This window comes from Apus apus, chromosome 16 (genome assembly GCF_020740795.1).
Source record: "Apus apus isolate bApuApu2 chromosome 16, bApuApu2.pri.cur, whole genome shotgun sequence".
NCBI lineage: Eukaryota > Metazoa > Chordata > Aves > Apodiformes > Apodidae > Apus > Apus apus.
In genome coordinates, this window is record NC_067297.1 from 4,919,461 (window position 1) to 4,939,990 (window position 20,530).

A 20,530-nucleotide genomic window follows, 5' to 3' on the forward strand; every position below is an offset into this window, starting at 1 on the left:
AATTATAAATACACAATTTTCTTTCAGTAAGAAAATAACTACTGTAGCTTAGTTTCTCTGGAAGAAAAACAGGAACAGTGGTACCTAACTCTCCCTGTCCTATTAAGTATCTTTGAAGTTTATGGAAAGGTGGTTCTACCTTTGAGTTTCAGTAAATCACAAGTCTTTTTCAATACCAAATTTATGGATATTTTAAAATAGTGCTGTGATGAAACATGAGGATTATACTTTGTTACTTTGTTGAGCTTCTCTCATTTACAGTTGCTGTTCTTGAAGTGAACTGTTTTCAGAAACACTTCAAAACCACACATTTTTTAAAAAAACTGTTATGGATGAGAAACGTTTGACTTTTCACAGTCTTTTGTCACTGATGACCTCTGTGATACATTTCTAAGAGTATAAATTGTTGGTACTGTAGAAGCTAATGTTGGCCTGTATTTCTTTTTTTGATTATGCATCCAGGGGGTTATGTTACTGTGTTACTGTAGTATAAGTGGATCCCAAGTGTGCTGATGATCTTTTACTGTACATTCAAAGATCATATGTGCAGTGAGGATCTGGCATGTTGTAAGTTGTGCCAGCCTTGATGAATGTAGTCTGTAGACTTGTTAAATGAGTATTGCAAATGGCCACTGCTGGATGTCTGCCTGCCAGCTGGAACTGCTGCTTTATCTAGATTGCCAGACAAGGTTGTCAAGCTCTGCCCAAATGTATGGTAGTCATATTGTTGCCAGTACCCTAATCTTCATTATAGCACTGGTTTTCTAGGTCTATGAGATGTCAAAAAGCTATGGTTCTGGTTTACTGGATTTGTTGCAAGAGTATAGCTTTTTTTCTTGGAAGTATTTTTTTAAAGGCAGTTCAGCTTCACAATGAGCTGTGCACTGAAAAGTCTTTTGATTATTTTTCAAATGTGCTGTGGGCAACTTTTTTTTATGTAGTCTGTAGAACATCAAAATGCCATTCAGTAGTAATGATGCCAGTTTTACTAAACAACTCTATCCTCTTTGGTCTTTACAGTTTTAGTTTTCAGTTGAGTAAGATCAAAAGCCCAGTAAGTGTTTGACTCATGAACATGAAAAAGGCAAGAAATAAAAGTGTGGCAACTTGGTCCTACCTGTAAATATTAGCATCTGCTTCTGGAATCTAGTAGGCAGTTGTAACACTTAAAATTATGTGTATATAGCAAACATGTTACCTTCATGGGGCTTTTCTGGTTTGGCTTTTGGCTTTCTTAGGAGTGTCTCATTTCAAATTATCTCTGTTATTTAGTCTTCTGTGAAGGCGTTCTGATTACTAGTAGCCGTATGGCAGGACCAGTGCATTTTTGACATTCTGATGATGAAACTGAAACAGCAAACAAAGTTTTCTGTGTCTGTTCATGCCAGCTTTCAGAGCTAAAGCAAATCTGGAAGCTATAAACAAATATTTTCAGTGTCTTAAAATGAAACTTCCTGTTGCTTCTGTGAACAGCACTTAAGGGTCTGAGGAGGCAAAACTTCAATAGAAGTACTCCTGATCACTGTGTTTTTGTGTCACACATCTCATGCATACAATTATCAGTTTGCTTTTTGTACATTTGAAATGCACTTTTTAAGAGGTTGAAACAACTAAATGTGTTTCATGTTTCTAATCAGCTGCAGGATATTGGTCTCAGATAAACCAAATCACTTGCTTCCACCCAGAATCTGTAAGACCAAAAGTGGAGTGGAAGTTTCCTCTTCTTAATCTTCCATTGTATTTCTTCTGAAGAAAATAGCTGCCACGTATCTCAGTCTTGCAAGAGAGAAGATGATCCTGATGTGTCTAGTCTTTCTGCTAGTTCATGCTTCAAATGATGACATTTGGGTAGTCTGCTCTTTCTTAGGCTGTCTCCTAGAACTAGCAGTTCTTGGGATAGCTGCAGTGCTTGGGTCTGCTGCAGCTGCTCCTGCTATGAGTGAAGTCAGCTTTGTTTTCTGGGGTTTTGTATATTTGCTGGACAGTATGTCTGCTGTCTAAGAAAACCTGAAGGCGAGGTAAAGAACCTGAAGTGTCCTGACTGTGGTCCATGGAACCCAGTAGTTTACTTCTGGTTTCTTCTAAGAGATAATCCTCATAATCATATGACTAGTATTAGATTTTGTACAATCCCATGTGTTTACTGATGTGATTTTTTTTCTTTTAGTAAATGGTTTCAGGGATCAAACTTTTTCAACTTTCTTTAATTTTTGTAGCATACTTTTTTCTCTGCAGCTGCTGTTAACTCTCTCTGCTTTAGTTACCAAGCTGCTGGTAATCTTTTCTCGGATCCAGTGTTGTTGGTAGTCAGGCTGTTGCCTGAATACTCCCACGGTATTTTCCTTCCCACAGTCAGACATAAAGAGCATTGCTGCCCTAATAAGCCTTTCTTTTGCCAGCTAATGAGCGAACTCTGGAACATGGGTCACTTATAAAATATCCTTGGTTCAGTGCCGTTTCTGGAAAGACTGAAAAAAATACTATAATTTGGTGTGGAGCTGTAGGAAGTGCTTAGTTCTCGGTAAAAACACACTCTTAAAAAGCAAAAAACTGGTCAGTCACATGCATTCAGTTTGGGTCTAATTTGTCATCTTTACTACTATTCTGGACTTCTGGTCTTAAATAAAGCATTATAAAAAAAGACATTGTTTTGCATTTGTATTTTGTATTTAAAATTTCTTTCTCTCTGCTTGTAGATTTGTTTGTAAATGCATCATAAACAGACAGCCCAGAATGAAGAAAGCAAGCAGGAGTGTTGGCTCAGTGCCCAAAGTGCCTGGAGTAAATAAAACTCAAACAACTGAAAAAGCCAAACCAGAAAACGGCTCCTCGGTGTCTGCAGTAACAAAACTCTCCAAAACTGGGACATCAGCCTCTCTTTTGAAGGTAATAACCAATAGAATGTTCTGATTATTTGTATTATTTACAATAAAGCTTTTAAAAGAGTAGGCTTTTAAGGTATGTCTTTAATGCAGCTTAGACTAGAGGTTTATTTGATGAGTAACTGAAGGGAATTTAGATAGTTACACAGCACTGGGCAGGGTGATAGGACCTTGTGTGGCAATCATGGTATATTTTTCATACTGCAATATGCGATGTGATGGGAAGCAATATGCTTTGCAGAGCTTGGCTGTTCTGGAGAGGAACAGAGTGGAAATAGCGTTCTGATGAATGTTATTAATAGTGTCATGTGTTATGCTTGAATGGTATGTCAGTGACTAATGGGATTTGATAAGGGTTATTTACTAATTCTGAAAAAAAGAACTAATGAGGTATCTAATGTGAGAAACTTTTTGATATCAGTGATCCATGTCAGGTCAGTGCAGCTGCATTCTTCTAGCTGTTTTGGCCTTTGTTTTGTGTGAAGTTCTGTTTGAGCTGAATTTTCACAAGTCGATTCTTGCTCTTAGAACAAGTTCAAAGGTAGAGGTTTTCTCTTATATTAGCAAAACAGGGCAGTAGATTTAGGAGCATATGATTTTCAACAGTCAAAAGTAAGACATGCCAAGGTGTTCTGGTGTGGAGTTTTCCCCTTGGAGCAAACACATCTGAGTTGGATGGATGGGATGAGCTTGCCTGGTCAGTTTCCCTCTCCTGACAAGGAAGTATGGCTAGATCACCCCCTTTTTCCTGTCTGCAGCCCGGGATGCAGAGCTGTGGCACTGCCACTACCCTGGAGCAAATGAACAGAACAAGAAAACAGGCTGGTGTCTGCAACTGGGACCTGAACTACTGTCTGTCACCTACAGCAAGACAGATAGTCCTTTTAATTAACTGGCAAATAAAGACCTAAAATTAAAGCAGTGGTAAGGGTTGAGGTCTCTCTTTAATAGCTATGCAGGATTACTCAGATCAAAAGGTGTGTTCCCTTTCTCTCTTTTATTTTTGCTTTTCTTTGCAGAAGGATGGTTAATACTTTTGCTGAGGAACTTGCAAGCCAGGTTTCAGCTACATTTTTTCCTGGTCCCTCTGCTTTCCTCTGCCACCCAAATGTATCTTGCAGTTTTCTTAATTTAAATAATCTTTTGATATTTGTTGACACTACTTACTTTGTATTTCTAGAAACCTCTCAAAAGATACACAGGAAAAAAAGTCCTTTGTAGTTTACTTACGAAGTTCCTTATGTCTCTCAGTGAGATAAAGAAGGAGGAGAATCTAACACTGAAGAAATTGGACCCAGTATGCTTTCACAATTTTAATGATATTAGTAACACTTCTGGCTATGTTTGGGTGTAGGATTAGAATTGATGACTGTTGTATGTTTGTGGTATAACGAAATTTTTTCTCTTAATAACTTAGACTTATCTCAGCTTTTTGTTACAGCCAGGCTCACTCATACAGTTGGATGTCTTTTACTTGTTAAGATGCTGTTCTGCAAACTATGTGACTTAATAGTAATGGCCAATCCTAGCTTTGCTGAGTGTTCCATACTTACACAACAAAGTTAGTTGTATTTTTTTTACTTAGTGGTACTGGAAAATCACACTTATTATTACTGGCTGGAAAGAAGTATCGATAAAAGGTTGTATTATTTTAAAAATAAGTTTTGTATAGTACTAGATTTGATCTTGTTGATGAAGCATTTCGCACATTGTTTTTCTCATAGTGATTATAGGTTCTTTTCTTGGACTCAGTTAATCAATGTGTGTATTATGAATTTCATTTAAAACTCCTTGACCTAAAAAAACCCACAGCTCTTGTTCCCAAAGCATGTGTGCATACAGAGAACTTTAAGTTGGATATTGAATGAAAAGTCACTGTTAAGGAGTAAAAATACACACTTGCAGTCCTTAATTCCAGTTTTAATTCATTCAGTAATAACTGAATATTACTTTTCAATTGTAGTATGTTTTTTCCTATCCCCTTCATGATACCACTGGTCAGTGTTGAGCTCTGGGTGGGCTTCTTTCACTATGCATTGTTCCATAGATTTGTCCTTTTTTGTGGAGTTTTCAAAGTGTGTGGACAATGAGCACAGGAAGAAACTGTGCGACCCACCCTTCTGTAGAGCTGAACGCTACTCCAGAGGTTGGTTTGTGCATCTGCTTCAAAGTGCCTTTTTGTCAGTTGCTTCTTTGTAGGTTTTTTGCTTTAAGTTTGCCCAGGACTTTTGTAAATATTCAGCACTCCCACCACCCCACACATGTTATTACAGCAGAAGGTTAACTGCCAGCCACTTCCAGTTTTTAATCTGACAAAAAATACTTTGCAAATAACAATGTTCTTATTTTTAATATACTTTCTTTACTTTTTTAGCTAATGAGCTTGTGATCATGCTAACACACACAACCCTAATAAACAGCAGCTGTATTTCATACAAATGAATTGCAGAATCCAGTGTCCCTGAAAAGCCAGGACACCAATATTTGAATATTAAGAATTAAGACTGTCTTTTCAGTATTCATGTGTCTAGGCTTCAGTATTCTGCTTGCAAAATGCAGTAACTTAATTACAGATTGTTGTGAAGTTTGGTTTTTGAAGCACCCAAATGCAGCAACAGCATCAAAGAAAATCCCAGGTTGGAATAATTAGAGAGAGAGAGATATAGAAAAAGGGATTTGAATGAAGTGCAGTAAATAGGATATACATATTGAGAAACTAAGATGAAATTAATGGTAGAGGTGATCACTGCAGTTTCATTGCACTGAAAGAAAGATGTGAAGGAAAACAGAATATGAGTTGTATAATTATAAGGGTTTAATATAGAAATTCAAAATATGTCTGGATGAGCATTTCTAATTATGATATTTTAATTTTTCATATTTTAATGTAGAGGTTTTAGTGCTAGGCAGGATTGCACTCTTCTCACTATATGGGAGAAACTGTTCTTCCTTAAGCAAAGAACATACAGCATTGGTTTTGCTTCCATTAAAAATATATGCTACAAAAATACTTCAGTTTTTAAAGTCAAGAAAGGTTACCATTGTGGAGCATTAAGAAAAGAGCACTGCTGGTTTGTAATTTTTTCAGAGCTTTGCTAGTTTTCTTTGCCAAGAGTATAGTGTTACAGTTTTGAGAAACTGTTCACTAATTGGCTGCAGAGGAGGCAGTGCCTTCCAGCCTAGACTAGAAATAGCTTATGGGTAAGTTGGAAGAAGAATGGCTGTCTTAAATTCCTTTGTTCAGCAAAGACTGGAGATGACTAATGTCACAAAGTGTGTATTTTACTTAGCTTTTTTTTTTTTTCCCCAAGCTGAATCACATCTTGACCTATTTGGCTTGATCACAGTACATGTACTATACAGGTGTCTAAAGCTAAATCTAATTTCCCCACTCTTTCAACAGGGTGGAAATGCTGACAGCTAACACTGCCTTTCAGCTGTCACCTTTGCCAGCTGATGGGCAAATTCAGTAGCAACGTAGCAAATCACTTTCTGTGCCTTTTTGCAATACTTCTTCTAGGTGATAGTTGCATCACAAGGTTGTTTCCCTCCCCTTCTGCCCCCATACCCACAAAATTAGTTTAAATTAGATACGAAATCTGATTAGGTTACAGGTTGATGGAGGGTTGTCATACAGTAGGGGTTTGTGCTCGGCTCTTGCCAAAAGAAACTGTACAGAATGAAGTGAGACGCAACTTTATTTTAAATTAAGCAAGTGTACCTTCATTCTGATTGTACAGAATTGTAATGTCTGGGATATAGTTTTTAACATGAATATGTATGGGAGCTACAAGTTATAAGCCTGCAGAATTTGAAAGTCATGATGTAAAGCAACTGGTTCAGTCCTAAACACTACCTTTTAGCTGGGGTGCTGTTTGAGACTTCAAATGTGTTATTCAGCTGAATAATACAGTTTCTAAAGGAATGCTGCTAACACAGCTGTTTCCTTTTGATTTTTCTTGCCCTTATAATGGGAAGAATGTTTAGCATATTTTGTTTTTCCCTTTGAAAAATTGCATTTTAAAGAGTTGTAAGTTCTGCCAATTAATACTTTAAAACTTAGTATTTCTAGAGTTTGCTTTATTCTGAAAGATGTAGTCTGTATTTGAGAATCTGGTTCTTGTGACTCCTGTGCTTACTGTCACATTGCCTTGTCATATTCCAGGCAGCTTTTGTGGCTAACAGGAGTTTCCGGAATGATCATACAAGGTCAGATAAAAAGTCCATCAAACAAATGTCCTGTGTCTGAGAGAACCTAGTAAAGAGCATGAAAACAAGGCAAGGATATGGGTGGCTTTTTGTCCCCTGTGAATACTCTCCTTGTCTCTAGTGATTTATAGCTTAGTATTTTGAGCTAGAAAGGGTATTTTGTTGATGTTGGATTATTTTTTGCTGTTGTTTGATTTTTTTTTTTGTGAACTTGTGCACCAAAAAACACTTGATCATACTCTATTGAAGCACATTATCCTAACTTCCTAGTATTCAGTGGTTTAATTATCTAAGAATTGCCATGATTTTGATGCTTAAGCAAACTTTCAGTCAAAATTGAAAAGTGTTACACTGTGCTGTGTTACTGTGCTTTCCTTTTTTTTTTTTTTTTTTTTTGTTCTTCTTGGTTATGAAACATTAATCAGTTTGTCCAGGAGAGAGAAGACTCACTTTGTGGTCAGTCATATGTAAGGAGTTGAAGATCAGTTTCAGTTCACCAACTCTGCTCAGTGAAGTGCATTTTTATGCTTTTCTACATTCTTGCGTAGACACATGACTAGTCAAATATGTACTTTTTAAACTGATGGAATCTTTTAACAGAGGAAATCTTGGCTATGCAGGCTCTTCAGCCAGCTGTCTTAAAGCAGCTCCTTCCCTTTCTTTCAGACTAAGAGTAATGATGACCTTTTAGCGGGGATGGCTGGTGGTGGTGGAGTGACAATGACCAATGGTGTCAAGGCAAAGAAGAGCACTTGTGTATCAACAGGATCTTCAGCTTCAGGGACAGCCACGAGCGGTCTGGAAAATAAACCCAAAACTGTTGCAGGTAAATGGATATATTGATCAATTTTTTATTTCCTATTATGTACTGAGAATCCAGGCAACCTCCTGAAGTGGTCAGTAAGGCCACAGTCAAATCAAACACCTCCTGTGCTCTTTTCCTGGTTTTTAATAATGTAATTGCCTTTTTGGAGGGTGTTCCTTTTAATTTTTTCAGTACTGGTTATGCAACTACTATATAAAACTAGATAAGAGAATTAATCTAGATAATGATAAATTTGTCTAAAATAATTTAGTTTGTCTAAAAAAATCCATGCCACAAGCTCTAAACCTTTAATGTGTGATCACTTGCAGCAGTGAACATTATGAATTGCTTTATAAAAATAAAAAGAACTTTTAAAAACTGTTCAGAAAAGTGAAAATATTTGGTTTGTTATCAGTATGGATGGAAGTATGTCTTGCCTTCCTTTGCAGTGTTTTGGATTCTATAATCTTTGCAAAGCTGTAAAACATCTGGAAATAAAGTAGTAATACTCTGTCCTTGTCTTTATGGAACAAGATGAAAATACAAAAAAGCTTGACTTGCATTTTGGGGAATCATAATTGCAATTCATTCCTTAAAAGCTTGCATTCAAATCTACTGAAAAGAGAGACAAATTGGAACTTGTAGGAAGAGCACTGCTGCAGATTTTGTACAGTTTATCAGAAGCTGTTGAAGACAAAAAAGAAACTTGCAAATGTTAAACTTTAAGGTCTAATTAATTTCCAAAATACATAGAGCATGTGTCATGGTAAAGCATGTATCAATTAAAATACAACTGCAGTGATTCATGATTAAGGTGGTATAAATGCTTACTCTAAATGTATTTTATGAAATGTAATTACCAGTGTGATTCAGAAAAATCAACCGCTGCATTGCTGATACAAAATACTCAGTCTTCTATTACAGATACTGTATTTTACATTAACGTTCCTAACTTTCAAAAAACATATAGGTACAAGTTCCACAACTAAGCGTAGCACTTCGTCTGGAAATAAAGAGTCAAGCTCTTCTAGAGAAAGAATGCGTGATCGTTCTCGTTTGAGCCAGAGCAAAAAGCTGCCTCTGACTGGCCAGGGGACCCATGACACGGGACTGGCAAAGCGCTCCCGCAGCCGCGCCAATCCGGAATCCAACATCCGGATGAGCAAGTCCAAATCAGACAATCAAATCAGTGACAAAGCTGCGTTGGAAGCAAAGGTGAATGATCTTCTGACATTGGCAAAAACTAAAGATGTGGAAATTTTGCATCTGAGGAATGAGCTAAGGGATATGCGTGCTCAGCTGGGACTTAACGAAGATCAACTTGAAGGTGATGAAAAATCTGAAGAAAAAGAGGCCATCATTGTCCATCAGCCAACTGATGTAGAGTCTACATTGCTACAGTTACAGGAACAAAACACTGCCATCCGAGAAGAGCTCAACCAGCTGAAGAACGAGAATAGAATGTTAAAAGACAGACTGAATGCACTAGGATTTTCTTTGGAACAAAGGCTGGACAACTCTGAAAAACTCTTTGGCTACCAGTCTTTGAGTCCAGAGATTACAGCCGGCAACCACAGTGATGGTGGTGGTACTCTCACATCTTCAGTAGAAGGTTCTGCTCCTGGATCAATGGAAGACTTGTTAAGTCAGGATGAAAACACTTTGATGGATAACCAACATAGTAATTCCATGGATAATTTGGACAGTGAGTGCAGTGAAGTTTATCAGCCACTGACATCAAGTGATGATGCCTTAGATGCTCCATCATCTTCGGAGTCTGAAGGTGTACCAAGTATAGAAAGATCTAGGAAAGGAAGCAGTGGCAATGCAAGTGAAGTGTCTGTGGCTTGTCTGACAGAACGGATACATCAGATGGAAGAGAATCAACACAGCACAGCTGAAGAGCTCCAAGCCACACTTCAAGAGCTTGCAGATTTGCAACAAATAACACAAGAGCTAAACAGTGAGAATGAAAGACTCGGAGAGGAAAAAGTAATCCTTATGGAATCTTTGTGCCAGCAAAGTGACAAGCTAGAACACTTCAGCCGTCAGATTGAGTATTTTCGATCCCTTTTAGATGAACACCATATTTCATATGTAATTGATGAAGATATGAAAAGTGGTCGCTACATGGAGTTGGAGCAACGCTATATGGACCTGGCAGAGAATGCTCGGTTTGAGCGAGAGCAGCTGTTGGGTGTTCAGCAACACTTGAGCAACACTTTGAAGATGGCAGAGCAAGACAACAAGGAGGCCCAAGAATTGATAGGGGCATTAAAAGAGCGAAATCACCACATGGAACGGATTATTGAGTCAGAACAGAAAAGCAAAACAGCGATAGCATCTACCTTAGAGGAGTACAAAGCCACAGTAGCCAGCGACCAGATTGAGATGAACAGGCTGAAAGCTCAGTTAGAGCATGAAAAGCAGAAAGTGGCTGAATTGTATTCTATACACAATTCTGGAGATAAATCAGATATACAAGATCTCCTGGAGAGTGTCAGGCTGGATAAAGAAAAAGCAGAGTCGTTGGCCAGTAGCCTGCAAGAAGAGCTGGCACACACTCGTAATGATGCCAATCGATTGCAAGATGCCATTGCCAAGGTAGTGTTTAAAACAAACTGTTATGTTTTAACATCCTGTGTACACCATGACTTACTATTGGTTGTTGTAGTTCTTTCAGAAGTAAAGGACTAATTATGGGGTTAATTGGGTGGCTGTAGTGTTAGGATTGATTACTTTCTCTTAACTTTTGTTATGAAAATGACAGAGGCCTTTATAAAAATTATGTGGGTAAATCCAGCCCCAGGGTAACTGTCATGTTACTTTTTTTAAGTACTGGTATTTAAATACCACAACCTATTTCAAGGGCCAAACTCAAACAGTATTAATAAATTTTACTAATTTTGTGCTTAAATTGCATGCCTTCTGCAAGACATTTAAGAAATTGGTGCCAAACTGGTGGAAGAAGGATGTCACTGAGAAAGTACTGGGAGTCAAAGTTTGAAGTGGTAACCCAGCTGTTGATGACTTGTAGGACCTTTCACAAGTGTTGAGAGAATATTTTGAAGTTTCCGCTTATTCAAGTTCATTCAGTTCACTTAGTATGAACTAATGATAAAGAAGAAGAGTGTCATCCTTCTCCACTCAAGAAATGACTGATTTTGAGGCACACAGATTTTTGCCTAATTAAATTTAATTTACTGAATAATATTTTAATTTTAAAGTGAAAAAAAGAAATATTTATAAGCTTTTAAACAATCAATGTTGAATATGGCAAATACTCATAGTTTTTTTACTAATGATCCATCCAGGAGCAGCTTGTGTATTGACTGGGTTTTTGATCAAAATGTATATTTCTAGTTCTAGAACTGTTATTTTTACTCAAATATAACTAATCTGCTAGTAAATATGTCCAGTAAAAGTGTTTACTGTCATTTAATATAAGGAATAATAAAATTTATTTAATAATTTTCCTCGTTTAAAGGTATATCTTCCTGATGAGAAATGTATGCCCAATTTAATACCTAAACTATAGTTGCAAATCAACATGTTTATCATGATCACTAGCCAGTTAGAATCAACCTTAATTTAGGAGGAAAAAAAAATAAAAAAATTAATAATTAAAGTTGGGTAGTGCTATTACAATAAAAAATACTAAAGGAGATGATTTAAAGCAGTGTATATGAAAATCAGTGCCTGACTGTGTTGACCCACCCTAAGCCATGACCTAATTTCTCTTCTTTTTCTGACACCCTATTTTTGCTGTTGGATTAATGCTGCTGTGCCTCTGGTCTCAGCTAGTTGCTTATGTTGCAGTTCCATGCGGCAGGATAAAAAAGCCTCACTGCTCTTGAAAGGGAGAAGTCTAGAACCTCTTCCTTTCCCTGTTTATTTAATTCAGTTCAATCGCTTGTAAGACTCCTCTGGGAGCTACTTCAGCTCCTGAACATCTCACACACAAATATAAATCCCATTACTTGGTTAAGGAAATGAGTCATCTCTCAGGTCCACCAAGCACTGAAATTGATGCACAGAAGAGGGCATTTTTTGGCAAGAGAAAGAAAAGGTAAAGTTTTCCCCACCACCTCCTCCTTTTTCCATGACAGTTAGATGTTAAATTGGATCAGCTGCTCATGAAATCACAGCCCTGGTACTATGATATTGTTACTTCTCTTGAATGCAGGATACTGCTGTTAGAGTAGCTGGAATGCTCATATAGTCAGCTTGGGAATAAAAGAGTTTAGCTCAGGAAAGCAGTTGCCCTAGAACAATACATTTTTAAAGGCTTACACCTCTTGTCCCATACTTTTCTTATGGCTGCAGAAAGATACTGTAAGTATGGTAGCTACAAAACTAAAAGTGTGCTTTCAAATGCAACCAATTTAGTTATTCTAATGTGCATTCATTTTCAGGTTGAAGATGAATACAGAGTGTTCCAAGAAGAAGCTAAGAAACAAATTGAGGATCTCAATGTGACTCTAGAAAAACTTCGGACAGAACTGGATGAAAAAGAGACTGAGAGAAGTGACATGAAAGAAACTATCTTTGAGTTGGAAGATGAAGTAGAGCAGCATCGTGCTGTAAAGCTTCATGACAATCTCATCATATCTGATTTGGAGAGTAAGTGTTATGGGTTTCTTTTGTGAGAGAAATTACAGTTTAAGAACATCTGAAGTAGAAAGCTCTAACAGTGAAAATGTTTTACTTTCGTATGTCTGAATTCAAGTCAGACTGGGCTTTGCAGAATCCTTATACACTAGAGGAAAAAAAAAATCAAGTTGGCTTTGCTTTTCCAGTCCCAGTAGTAGCCAGTGGGGGAATGATAACCTGTGAATTAAGAATAAATATTGCATTTAATAATGCTGTTTTCAAGTTGTTTTTCAAAGTAGAACAACATGTAATTACAGACTGAGTAATAGTGTACTTGTGCATTTTGGAGCCTGGATGATTGATGTAGTGTTTTTATGTTGTTTGGTTTATTAAGAATGCTTGCTCTTTTGAGTCCCCAGATATTAGGAATTGCCAGGTAGCTTGAGAATGTTTATAATTAATGATTTTTCCCATCTGAAAGAAGGTGGTTTTAGTGGAGAAATGGGTGAATGGAGAAAATCACAAATGTTAGAGCTGACTTGGCAACGTTATGTGTATCTTTCTGGTTAGATTTGCTCAAGTAATGAAACTGATTTGTGAATCTAGAAGTCAATCTGACAAACTTGAAGCAAATTAGAATAAAACTTCATTTGTTGACTCTTGCCACCATACAGGAAATGATTAGGACTTGTAATGAAATTAGTGTTTACTGCATACTTGTCTAGCTCTCCATACCTTAGTTCCCTCTCTGATCTCCAGGACTTGCTCAGACATTCTTACCACAGGCTGGAATTCTGCAATTAGTCTCCATCAAAATAAGAACTTGGGCAACTGTTCCCTGGCAAACTGTATTTGCACAGTGCTGCTTAGAGGATTCAAGTATCTGCTGTTCTTCCCTGCTATACAAAGACTAAACAAGATAGCAAAAGCAACAAAGCATGATGCCTTTTAATCACAAGGGGAATGAATATTCATAGAAGACATTTTAAAGTGGTCTGTTCTCAAGAAAAGTAGTGTCTTAAACAAGCTAAATTGTTTTTTTTAAATAAAATTCAGTGTCTTCAGACATGTGGCTGTCAGCTTGGTTTGCCTAAGCAACCCTTCTTTATTTTGAAAGACAATCACTCTTTCTTTTTACAAAATTGCTTTAGGTTTTTATTCTGCAATTTTTGAAATTTTCTTTTTTGTTTATGTTCCAAAATATATGGGAGCAGAGGCTAAGGCACATGGTCAGTGCTCTGACTTTGTTCCTGAGGTAATTTTGTCTTGAAGGGGTTGCATGCTTTTCTAATTGCATTGTTTTGTCCATGAACTGAAGTTCATTCATACTGAAAACAACACTGTAGTCAAGTAATCATTTAGGTATTTGCCTAGTAATCCCCAATTACAAGACAGCTCTAATTTTTAGATGCTTCTGCTTTGGGGGTGCAAAACAGCTGTCAGATATTTCACTTAACTTGTAAAAGTTCAGGCAGACAAACCTCTGCCTGTGCAGAAGATTTCAACAAAAATTGTAACAGTCTTTGTTACTCATTGCTCTTGATACAGTTTGGAATATTCAGCTATGCTGCCGATAGTCAGATGTGATTAATCCTTTAGGGACGGAGAGCAGTGTTTTAGTTACAGACAGGAGGGAGAGAGGCATCTAGTGGCGGTAAGAAAGGATGGCACCGGAAGGATGGTATAAACTTAAAATATTTTTCGCTGACCACTTTACAATGCTGTTCATAATAGGTTCATAATTAAACCTTGTACAGGAGTTTCTTGGTGGTAGCCTCTAAGTAGTTTGAAGAATGGTGTTTTTTTCAGCCTCAACAACCAAGTGTAATAAAGATCCATAAAGGTTTTTGTTAAGCAACTTGTATTTTAGATTTTAAAATATGATGAAATCTAACCCACCCCTTAAGTAGAGGACTTGTCTAACTGTAAAGCTACTGGGTGAATGAAAGTGATGGCAAAACAACTGATAAATGACAAGTGGTAACTGATGGAAAGCTATCACTTAAAGAATTAACAAAAGTTAGATTTTACAGTTATGAGAAAGATGAGGTGGTGAGTGTTGACTGAATGTATTGGTTAATCAGCACTGAATAGTAACAGAGGGATGTGAAAAGCTCTAGCACTCGTGCTTGGGCAGCCTTCATTGTGGGCTTTCTAATCACCAAAAAGAAGGATAATGAACACACAACAATGTTTTCACAGCAATCTGAATATTGAACTGTGGGATTTTAGCTGTTAATGTTTCTGCCTGAAAAAACTGAGATCTTTTTGATGGGGCCAGTAGGATGTAAATTGCATTGATTAAATACATGCTGTATGTTCCTGATGTCCATCCAGATGCAGCAGGATCTGTAGTCAGCAGCAGCTAAACTCTTTACTCGTGGCATAAGGAGTTTTAAGCATAGTGCTTCTGTTTTGTATCTAAAAAGTCTCAGAAATATTAAAATAACCTGTATGTTTGATGTCCTCGCTAGTGTGCTGAGTGAGATGAAAGCAGCTCTGGTGTCTCTGTAGGGGCTGGAGCAGAGGTGAGGGCCAGGCGAGGCAGGGCAGGCCTTGGCACTAGATGGCGTGTTGCCTCCACTCTTCGTTTCTGACTGCAGGCAGCCAAGCCATCCTATTAGTCGTGCTCGATGACTAAGAGGAGAAAAGAAACCTATTATTCTTCCAAGAAGTTAATAAGAGTTTGTGGGGAAGTTTTTTTTTTGAGAACTTTGTCTTCTAATTTGCAGAAAATTTGTAGGTTATCTTACGAGCTGTCACATGTTTCTTCTGAAGTCTTAAAATACTCACTGCATCTTCACTTAGCATAAGGTACACATGCTAAACATGACAGTTCTCTTGGTCTGTGACTATTTAAGTCAGGCAATTTTTTTGGACAAGTGTAGGTGAGCAAGAAGGTTGATATATATATAATGTTCAGTGAATAAATCATTCTTTTGTGGATCTGACAGTGTTAGTTTTTAATTCTGCAACATTTCATTTTCAAAAGGATCTTGACAGCAGTTGTGAAACTAAATTTTTACATTACTGTATTTAGGCTTTTTCTGCCACAGCTCTTGGCTTTCTTTCTGAGACTTATTGTCTGTCAGTCATGAACTCAAAAGCAAGATTAAGCAAATTACTTGAGCTTTGGTACATTAGTAACCAGTGCCTCTTCCTTATATAATGAAGCTATAATTCTTAAATTAACTGTAATGCTGGCACTGCTCTATGTAGGTGTGGTTATACTAGTATAGCCATTTCTATGCTAAAAAATTGAAATGCTGTTTTAGTGCAAGGCAAACTAATGTAAATAGCACACAAACTGCAAGACTGCAAATTGTGGATTTGCCTGTATTTGGATTACTTGACTTAATGATGCTTATCAGGAATTGTAATGTCATGTTTTGAAATTAATATGTGTATCTGAATTTTGTTTTTTTTCTTCACAATCTATTTAAATTAAACAATTGAATGTTGATACTCATTTTTACTTCATAATGATAAATTATAATTGCTAAATGGAATTAGTAAGAGTTACAGGTACAGAATACAGTGATACCCTTTCTCTGGCAGCCTTACAAAATTTAGATAACTTAGTTTCTTTCTCCCACCTCCAGCCCTAGTTGTAATGTTTTTCTTTACCATTTGTAGTCTGCATTTTCCATAATTTATTTTTCTACCTTTTAAAAAGCAAGGCCTTGTCAGACTGTGATTTAAATCAATATAATTTTGTAACATGTAGACATAATTGAATCCTGCAGTAAAACAGAAGCAGCTTGCTGCTTTGCCATTTTTTATTATCCTATTCATTCGTCAGAACAGACTCATTGTTCTTCACTTACCCTAAACAGTAGTTACTTTTCCTTTTATCTCAATCCTCTTCCTTGTCTATGCTCCTCAAAATAAGGAGATTGGATCATGGTAGAAGAGAAATAACTGTCCTGCTGTACTGAACATGGCAGCACATAGAGGTGGGAGGGGGTTGTGTGTGTTAGAGACGAATCATGGAGGTTGTCCCCATGCAGAAAGGAAGGCTACCACAAGGCAGCTCTACCTATTTTGACTTCTTGAATTTTCAGGCTGTAGTTGGCTGTAATTGACACAATGTGAAGAATGCAGTTCAGGCAGTAAAAGGTGAAACTGCCTAACTTAGTCTTAATTTCTCACTACGTTTCAAATTCAGTTGCAATTTGGTAGTTTTCTGGTTGGTTTTGGTTTTTTTTATTTTTATTTTCTTTAAGTCTCTTTGATTCGTTGGGAGAAAAGACTGTTTCCAACAACTGCTGCAAAGTGCTCTGTATTGTTTATAGTAACTGCAGAATATTCAGACCATTGTGTTTTACTTCAAAGCATAAATATACTAAAACTTAATGGTGCATTTCATATCTCACAAAAGCTCAAAACAATGGCATTACACAAGCTTTAATCTGGATGCATTTATAGTTTCTGGTTCGTGGTTATTTTTAGATGAACTACAGCTTGCCTTTAGTAGTAGAACAAATTTTCTTTTTAAAAAAAGCATTTCATTTGACCTGTCTTTAAAAGAAAAGAGTCATCCACTAGGTTAGTTTCAAAATGCTGTTGGAAGCTCTTTAGGGCACGTCGACTTGCTGTCCCTGTTGAAGGTTATCTCAGTTGCAGTGGGTTTTTTCAGCATATGTTTAAAGGAAAAAAAAGTAGGGAAGGGGAGTGACTTTTATAACTTTGTCCTAAATATGGCATCAGTGCTGACTTTAGCTCAAACAAGTTATATGTACAGAGACAGGCTAAAAATTTGAAAGGCTTTGCTTAAATATCATTGTAGCATGAGATGTGAGCGGCCCTCTCTGCTAGGCTTATCTTCAAAGCTTAAAGATCACAGAATGACAGAATCATTGGACGCATCTTAAAATGTGCAGTCTTGTGAGGAGATAAGGACAGAAATGTCTGTCTAATTTTAGTGTTTCAACCTTTCCAAGCCTGAAAGTTTATCATGTTTTCAGGCCAGCTGAGGTTTGTATCGTTCTTGTAAAGAAATTGGCTGTGGCATTAGCAGCTTCTGTACTTGGAATTGTTGAGGCAAAAATCAATAATTTCTACTGATGAAGAAACTGAAAGGAATGCCATGATTGAAAAATTCAAATGTTCTTAGTGGAGGCTCCTGAATGTACACAAGCTTAAATCTGTTTCTAGTCTTTGTTACATCTGATTTAAACATTTTTTAAAATGCTTACTATTTTCCATTTAGGCTGTTGTCGCCTCATTTTTATTGTTAAGAAAAGCCGTTTGATAAAAGATCAGCAGAACTGAAGGTAAAGGCATATTTGGGAAGGTCACTGGTAGTTATTGGCAGAAAAGTGATTTTGAATAAACCTTGTTTAATGGTTTTCTTAAGATGTGATACCCAAATTAAAGCACTGAAAAGTTTTTCATGTTAGAAAATGAGAACCTCAAAGGTTTACAGTATCAGTGTGCTAGTATGAACATATATACTTTTTGTTTGACTATTCAAACATTTATTATGCAATTCCATCGATTTTTTTTTGGCCAAGGTTTTGTGTATTGAGCATCCTAAATGTATATTAAGCACCTTCAATCTTTTTTGTGGAAAGAGCATTGTTAATATGCAGGAAAAATACTTGTTTCCAGCAAGTCTTGGTATAGTGAACCTGAACAAAAAACTGCATTCAGTCAGTTGCCCTATTGTTTTTACAGTTTGGAAATGGCTCCACATTGCTATAGAAAATATCCTAAAATCCAAGGATCGGTGAAGTGACACACTAACTAGGAATCTATGCAGTGTTCTTCATTAGTTGCTTAGTTATAAGATTGGAGTAAGCAATTACATTGTCCTTGTGTATTGAATAAAGTAACATACGAGCAGTAATTGCAGCAGCCAGTCTGTCAGACGCCACGTGAGGAGTTGGTGATCAAGCTGCATGCCCTTCTGTATGGTATAGCTGCTGGCAGATGTAGGGGACCATCTCCTTCATAACATGATCTCACAGACTGCTTGTCCATTTGCTGTCAATATAGCTTGTTTCAACTTCAAATAGTAGCTTGATAGATAAGAATGTAAGATTCAAGAATGTGAGCATTATGCCAGCTGCTTTGTGGCACAGCAGAAATGGTGAATCCAAAGACTTCATGTAGATGCAGCTTACATTTGAAGAGGGAAAAACCCCAGATAGCCATGTTTTTAGGATCATTTATGTTCAATTTCCTACCTTAGTCTTTTGCTCTTTCTTACTGCTTTGTCATTTTAATACTGTGAAGGGTTGAGAAGAGACTGGGATTTGTATACAAGCTGAGTTTGTTTGTGCCCTCTCCCTGGAGGTGTTCAAGGCCAGGTTGGATGAGGCTTTATGGAACCTGGTCTAGTGTGAAGTGTCCCTGCTTATAGCAGGGAGGTTGGAACCTGATGGTCTTTAAGCTCCTTTCCAACCTTAATCGTTCTGCAGTTCTGTGCTTTTCCCCTCACCAGTCATAGAGAAGAATGTACCTATTGGCACTTTCTCTTGAATAATTTTTGCTCTTGCTATTTTTCTCCAGGTGACTTTTGTTATAAAAATGTATTCTCTGAGTAAGTTTTAAAAAATATTCACAGCTACTCTTTTAAAGTAAATAGATCCTTGACTAAGGTCTTACAATGTGACTTCTTTTCCAGATACAGTAAAAAAACTTCAGGACCAAAAGCATGACATGGAAAGAGAGATAAAGAATCTTCACAGGAGACTCCGGGTAGGTTAAAACCTGTAAACTCAATAAATTGTGAATTTGAAATGTCATAAGAATGTCATAAGACCTGGAAATTGTGAAAAGATAATAGGATAACATGTAATACCATTACAATAATTATTTCTGAGAGACAGGCATCATGTGAAAGTCTAATTATTTCCAGCAAAGCTTCTTCAATTTAACTTATAAGTTAGGTTGTACCTAATATCAGAGATTAGTTCCTTTATCATTCCTGTAAATTGTTTCCCGTAGCAGTATAGGGAAACTATGAATAATAAGGATAACTTCTATTTTTAAGGTCAGGATTCTTGCTGCTGCTTTCAAATTAAAGTTTTCTTTACTTACAGGAGGAGTCAGCAGAATGGCGTCAGTTCCAGGCTGATCTGCAGACTGCAGTGGTTATAGCAAATGATATCAAGTCTGAAGCCCAGGAAGAGATAGGAGACCTGAAGCGCAGATTGCATGAAGCTCAGGAGAAGAATGAGAAGCTCACTAAAGAACTGGAGGAAATCAAGTCACGCAAGTATGCAAAAGACAACAGGGACATTGCCTCTTTTGTAAAGAGGGCACAATTTTGGAAGTCCAGTATCTTAACAATTGAGGGTCTCAAAGTTCATAAATCCTCTCACTGAGAGCACCTGTATTTCAACAAGCTGCTTTATTCAGCCTTTCAGGACTCAAAATAGGTGAATTTATAAGAGAATTTTTTTAATTTGTACTGTATATGTAAACCCTCCAAGAATATGCAGTTTGGTGCTTTTTAAAAAAATTGATTGATATGGAGGATTTTTCCCATTTAACTGGACATGATTTAACTTCCTTCAGTGTAAGAACAAGCAGTGCTGGCTTTCTTTACCATCATTAATGCTTATTAGCAGCCAAGGCTTTTAGTATGGTAGAAAAAAATCGGCTGGATTTTTACCTGAGAAGAAACCTTTGATTCTGCATGTATCTTGCACTGTTTTCTTTCCACTGATAATTGTTTCCGGGAATAATTAGAGATGCTTTGTGTATAGAAACTTTTTTGATAAAAACAATTCAAACTGATGTATTGTGGCTTAAATTAAAGTTACTTAGAAACTGAGTTGTATGTTTTCCAGAAGTATTAAAGTCCTCAAATCCATAGATTAGGACAGCACCATTTGAATGCTGACTATGTTGTCTCCAGGGATTGAATACATGTATAGCTTAAAATTACAGTAATGATGCTTGTGAGGTGTATATATTAAACAATTTGATTAACTGGAGTCAAAGAACAAAGAGGCAACTGAATCAGATTCCTTGGAAGTGGGATAGCTACTATATTGGAGGAAAGGTGGTAGGAAAGTCTGCTGCAGCA

General features: G+C 37.0%; 1 protein-coding gene across 3 annotated transcripts in view; it reads left to right on the plus strand.

Moving 5' to 3' along the window:
* The window catches only part of SPECC1L (sperm antigen with calponin homology and coiled-coil domains 1 like), a 67,014-nt gene that overhangs the window by 11,539 nt on the left and 34,945 nt on the right, over positions 1-20,530 (plus strand). For 2 of the 3 annotated variants that reach the window (XM_051633860.1, XM_051633859.1), the window contains exons 2-7: positions 2,697-2,886; positions 7,758-7,917; positions 8,867-10,500; positions 12,312-12,519; positions 19,121-19,194; positions 19,539-19,714. In XM_051633860.1, the coding sequence (XP_051489820.1) occupies positions 2,734-2,886; positions 7,758-7,917; positions 8,867-10,500; positions 12,312-12,519; positions 19,121-19,194; positions 19,539-19,714 (2,405 nt within the window). In that variant the 5' untranslated portion in view covers positions 2,697-2,733. Of the gene's footprint in view, positions 1-2,696; positions 2,887-7,757; positions 7,918-8,866; positions 10,501-12,311; positions 12,520-19,120; positions 19,195-19,538; positions 19,715-20,530 lie in introns of those variants that run through there. The other variant, XM_051633861.1, reaches the window with a different exon arrangement.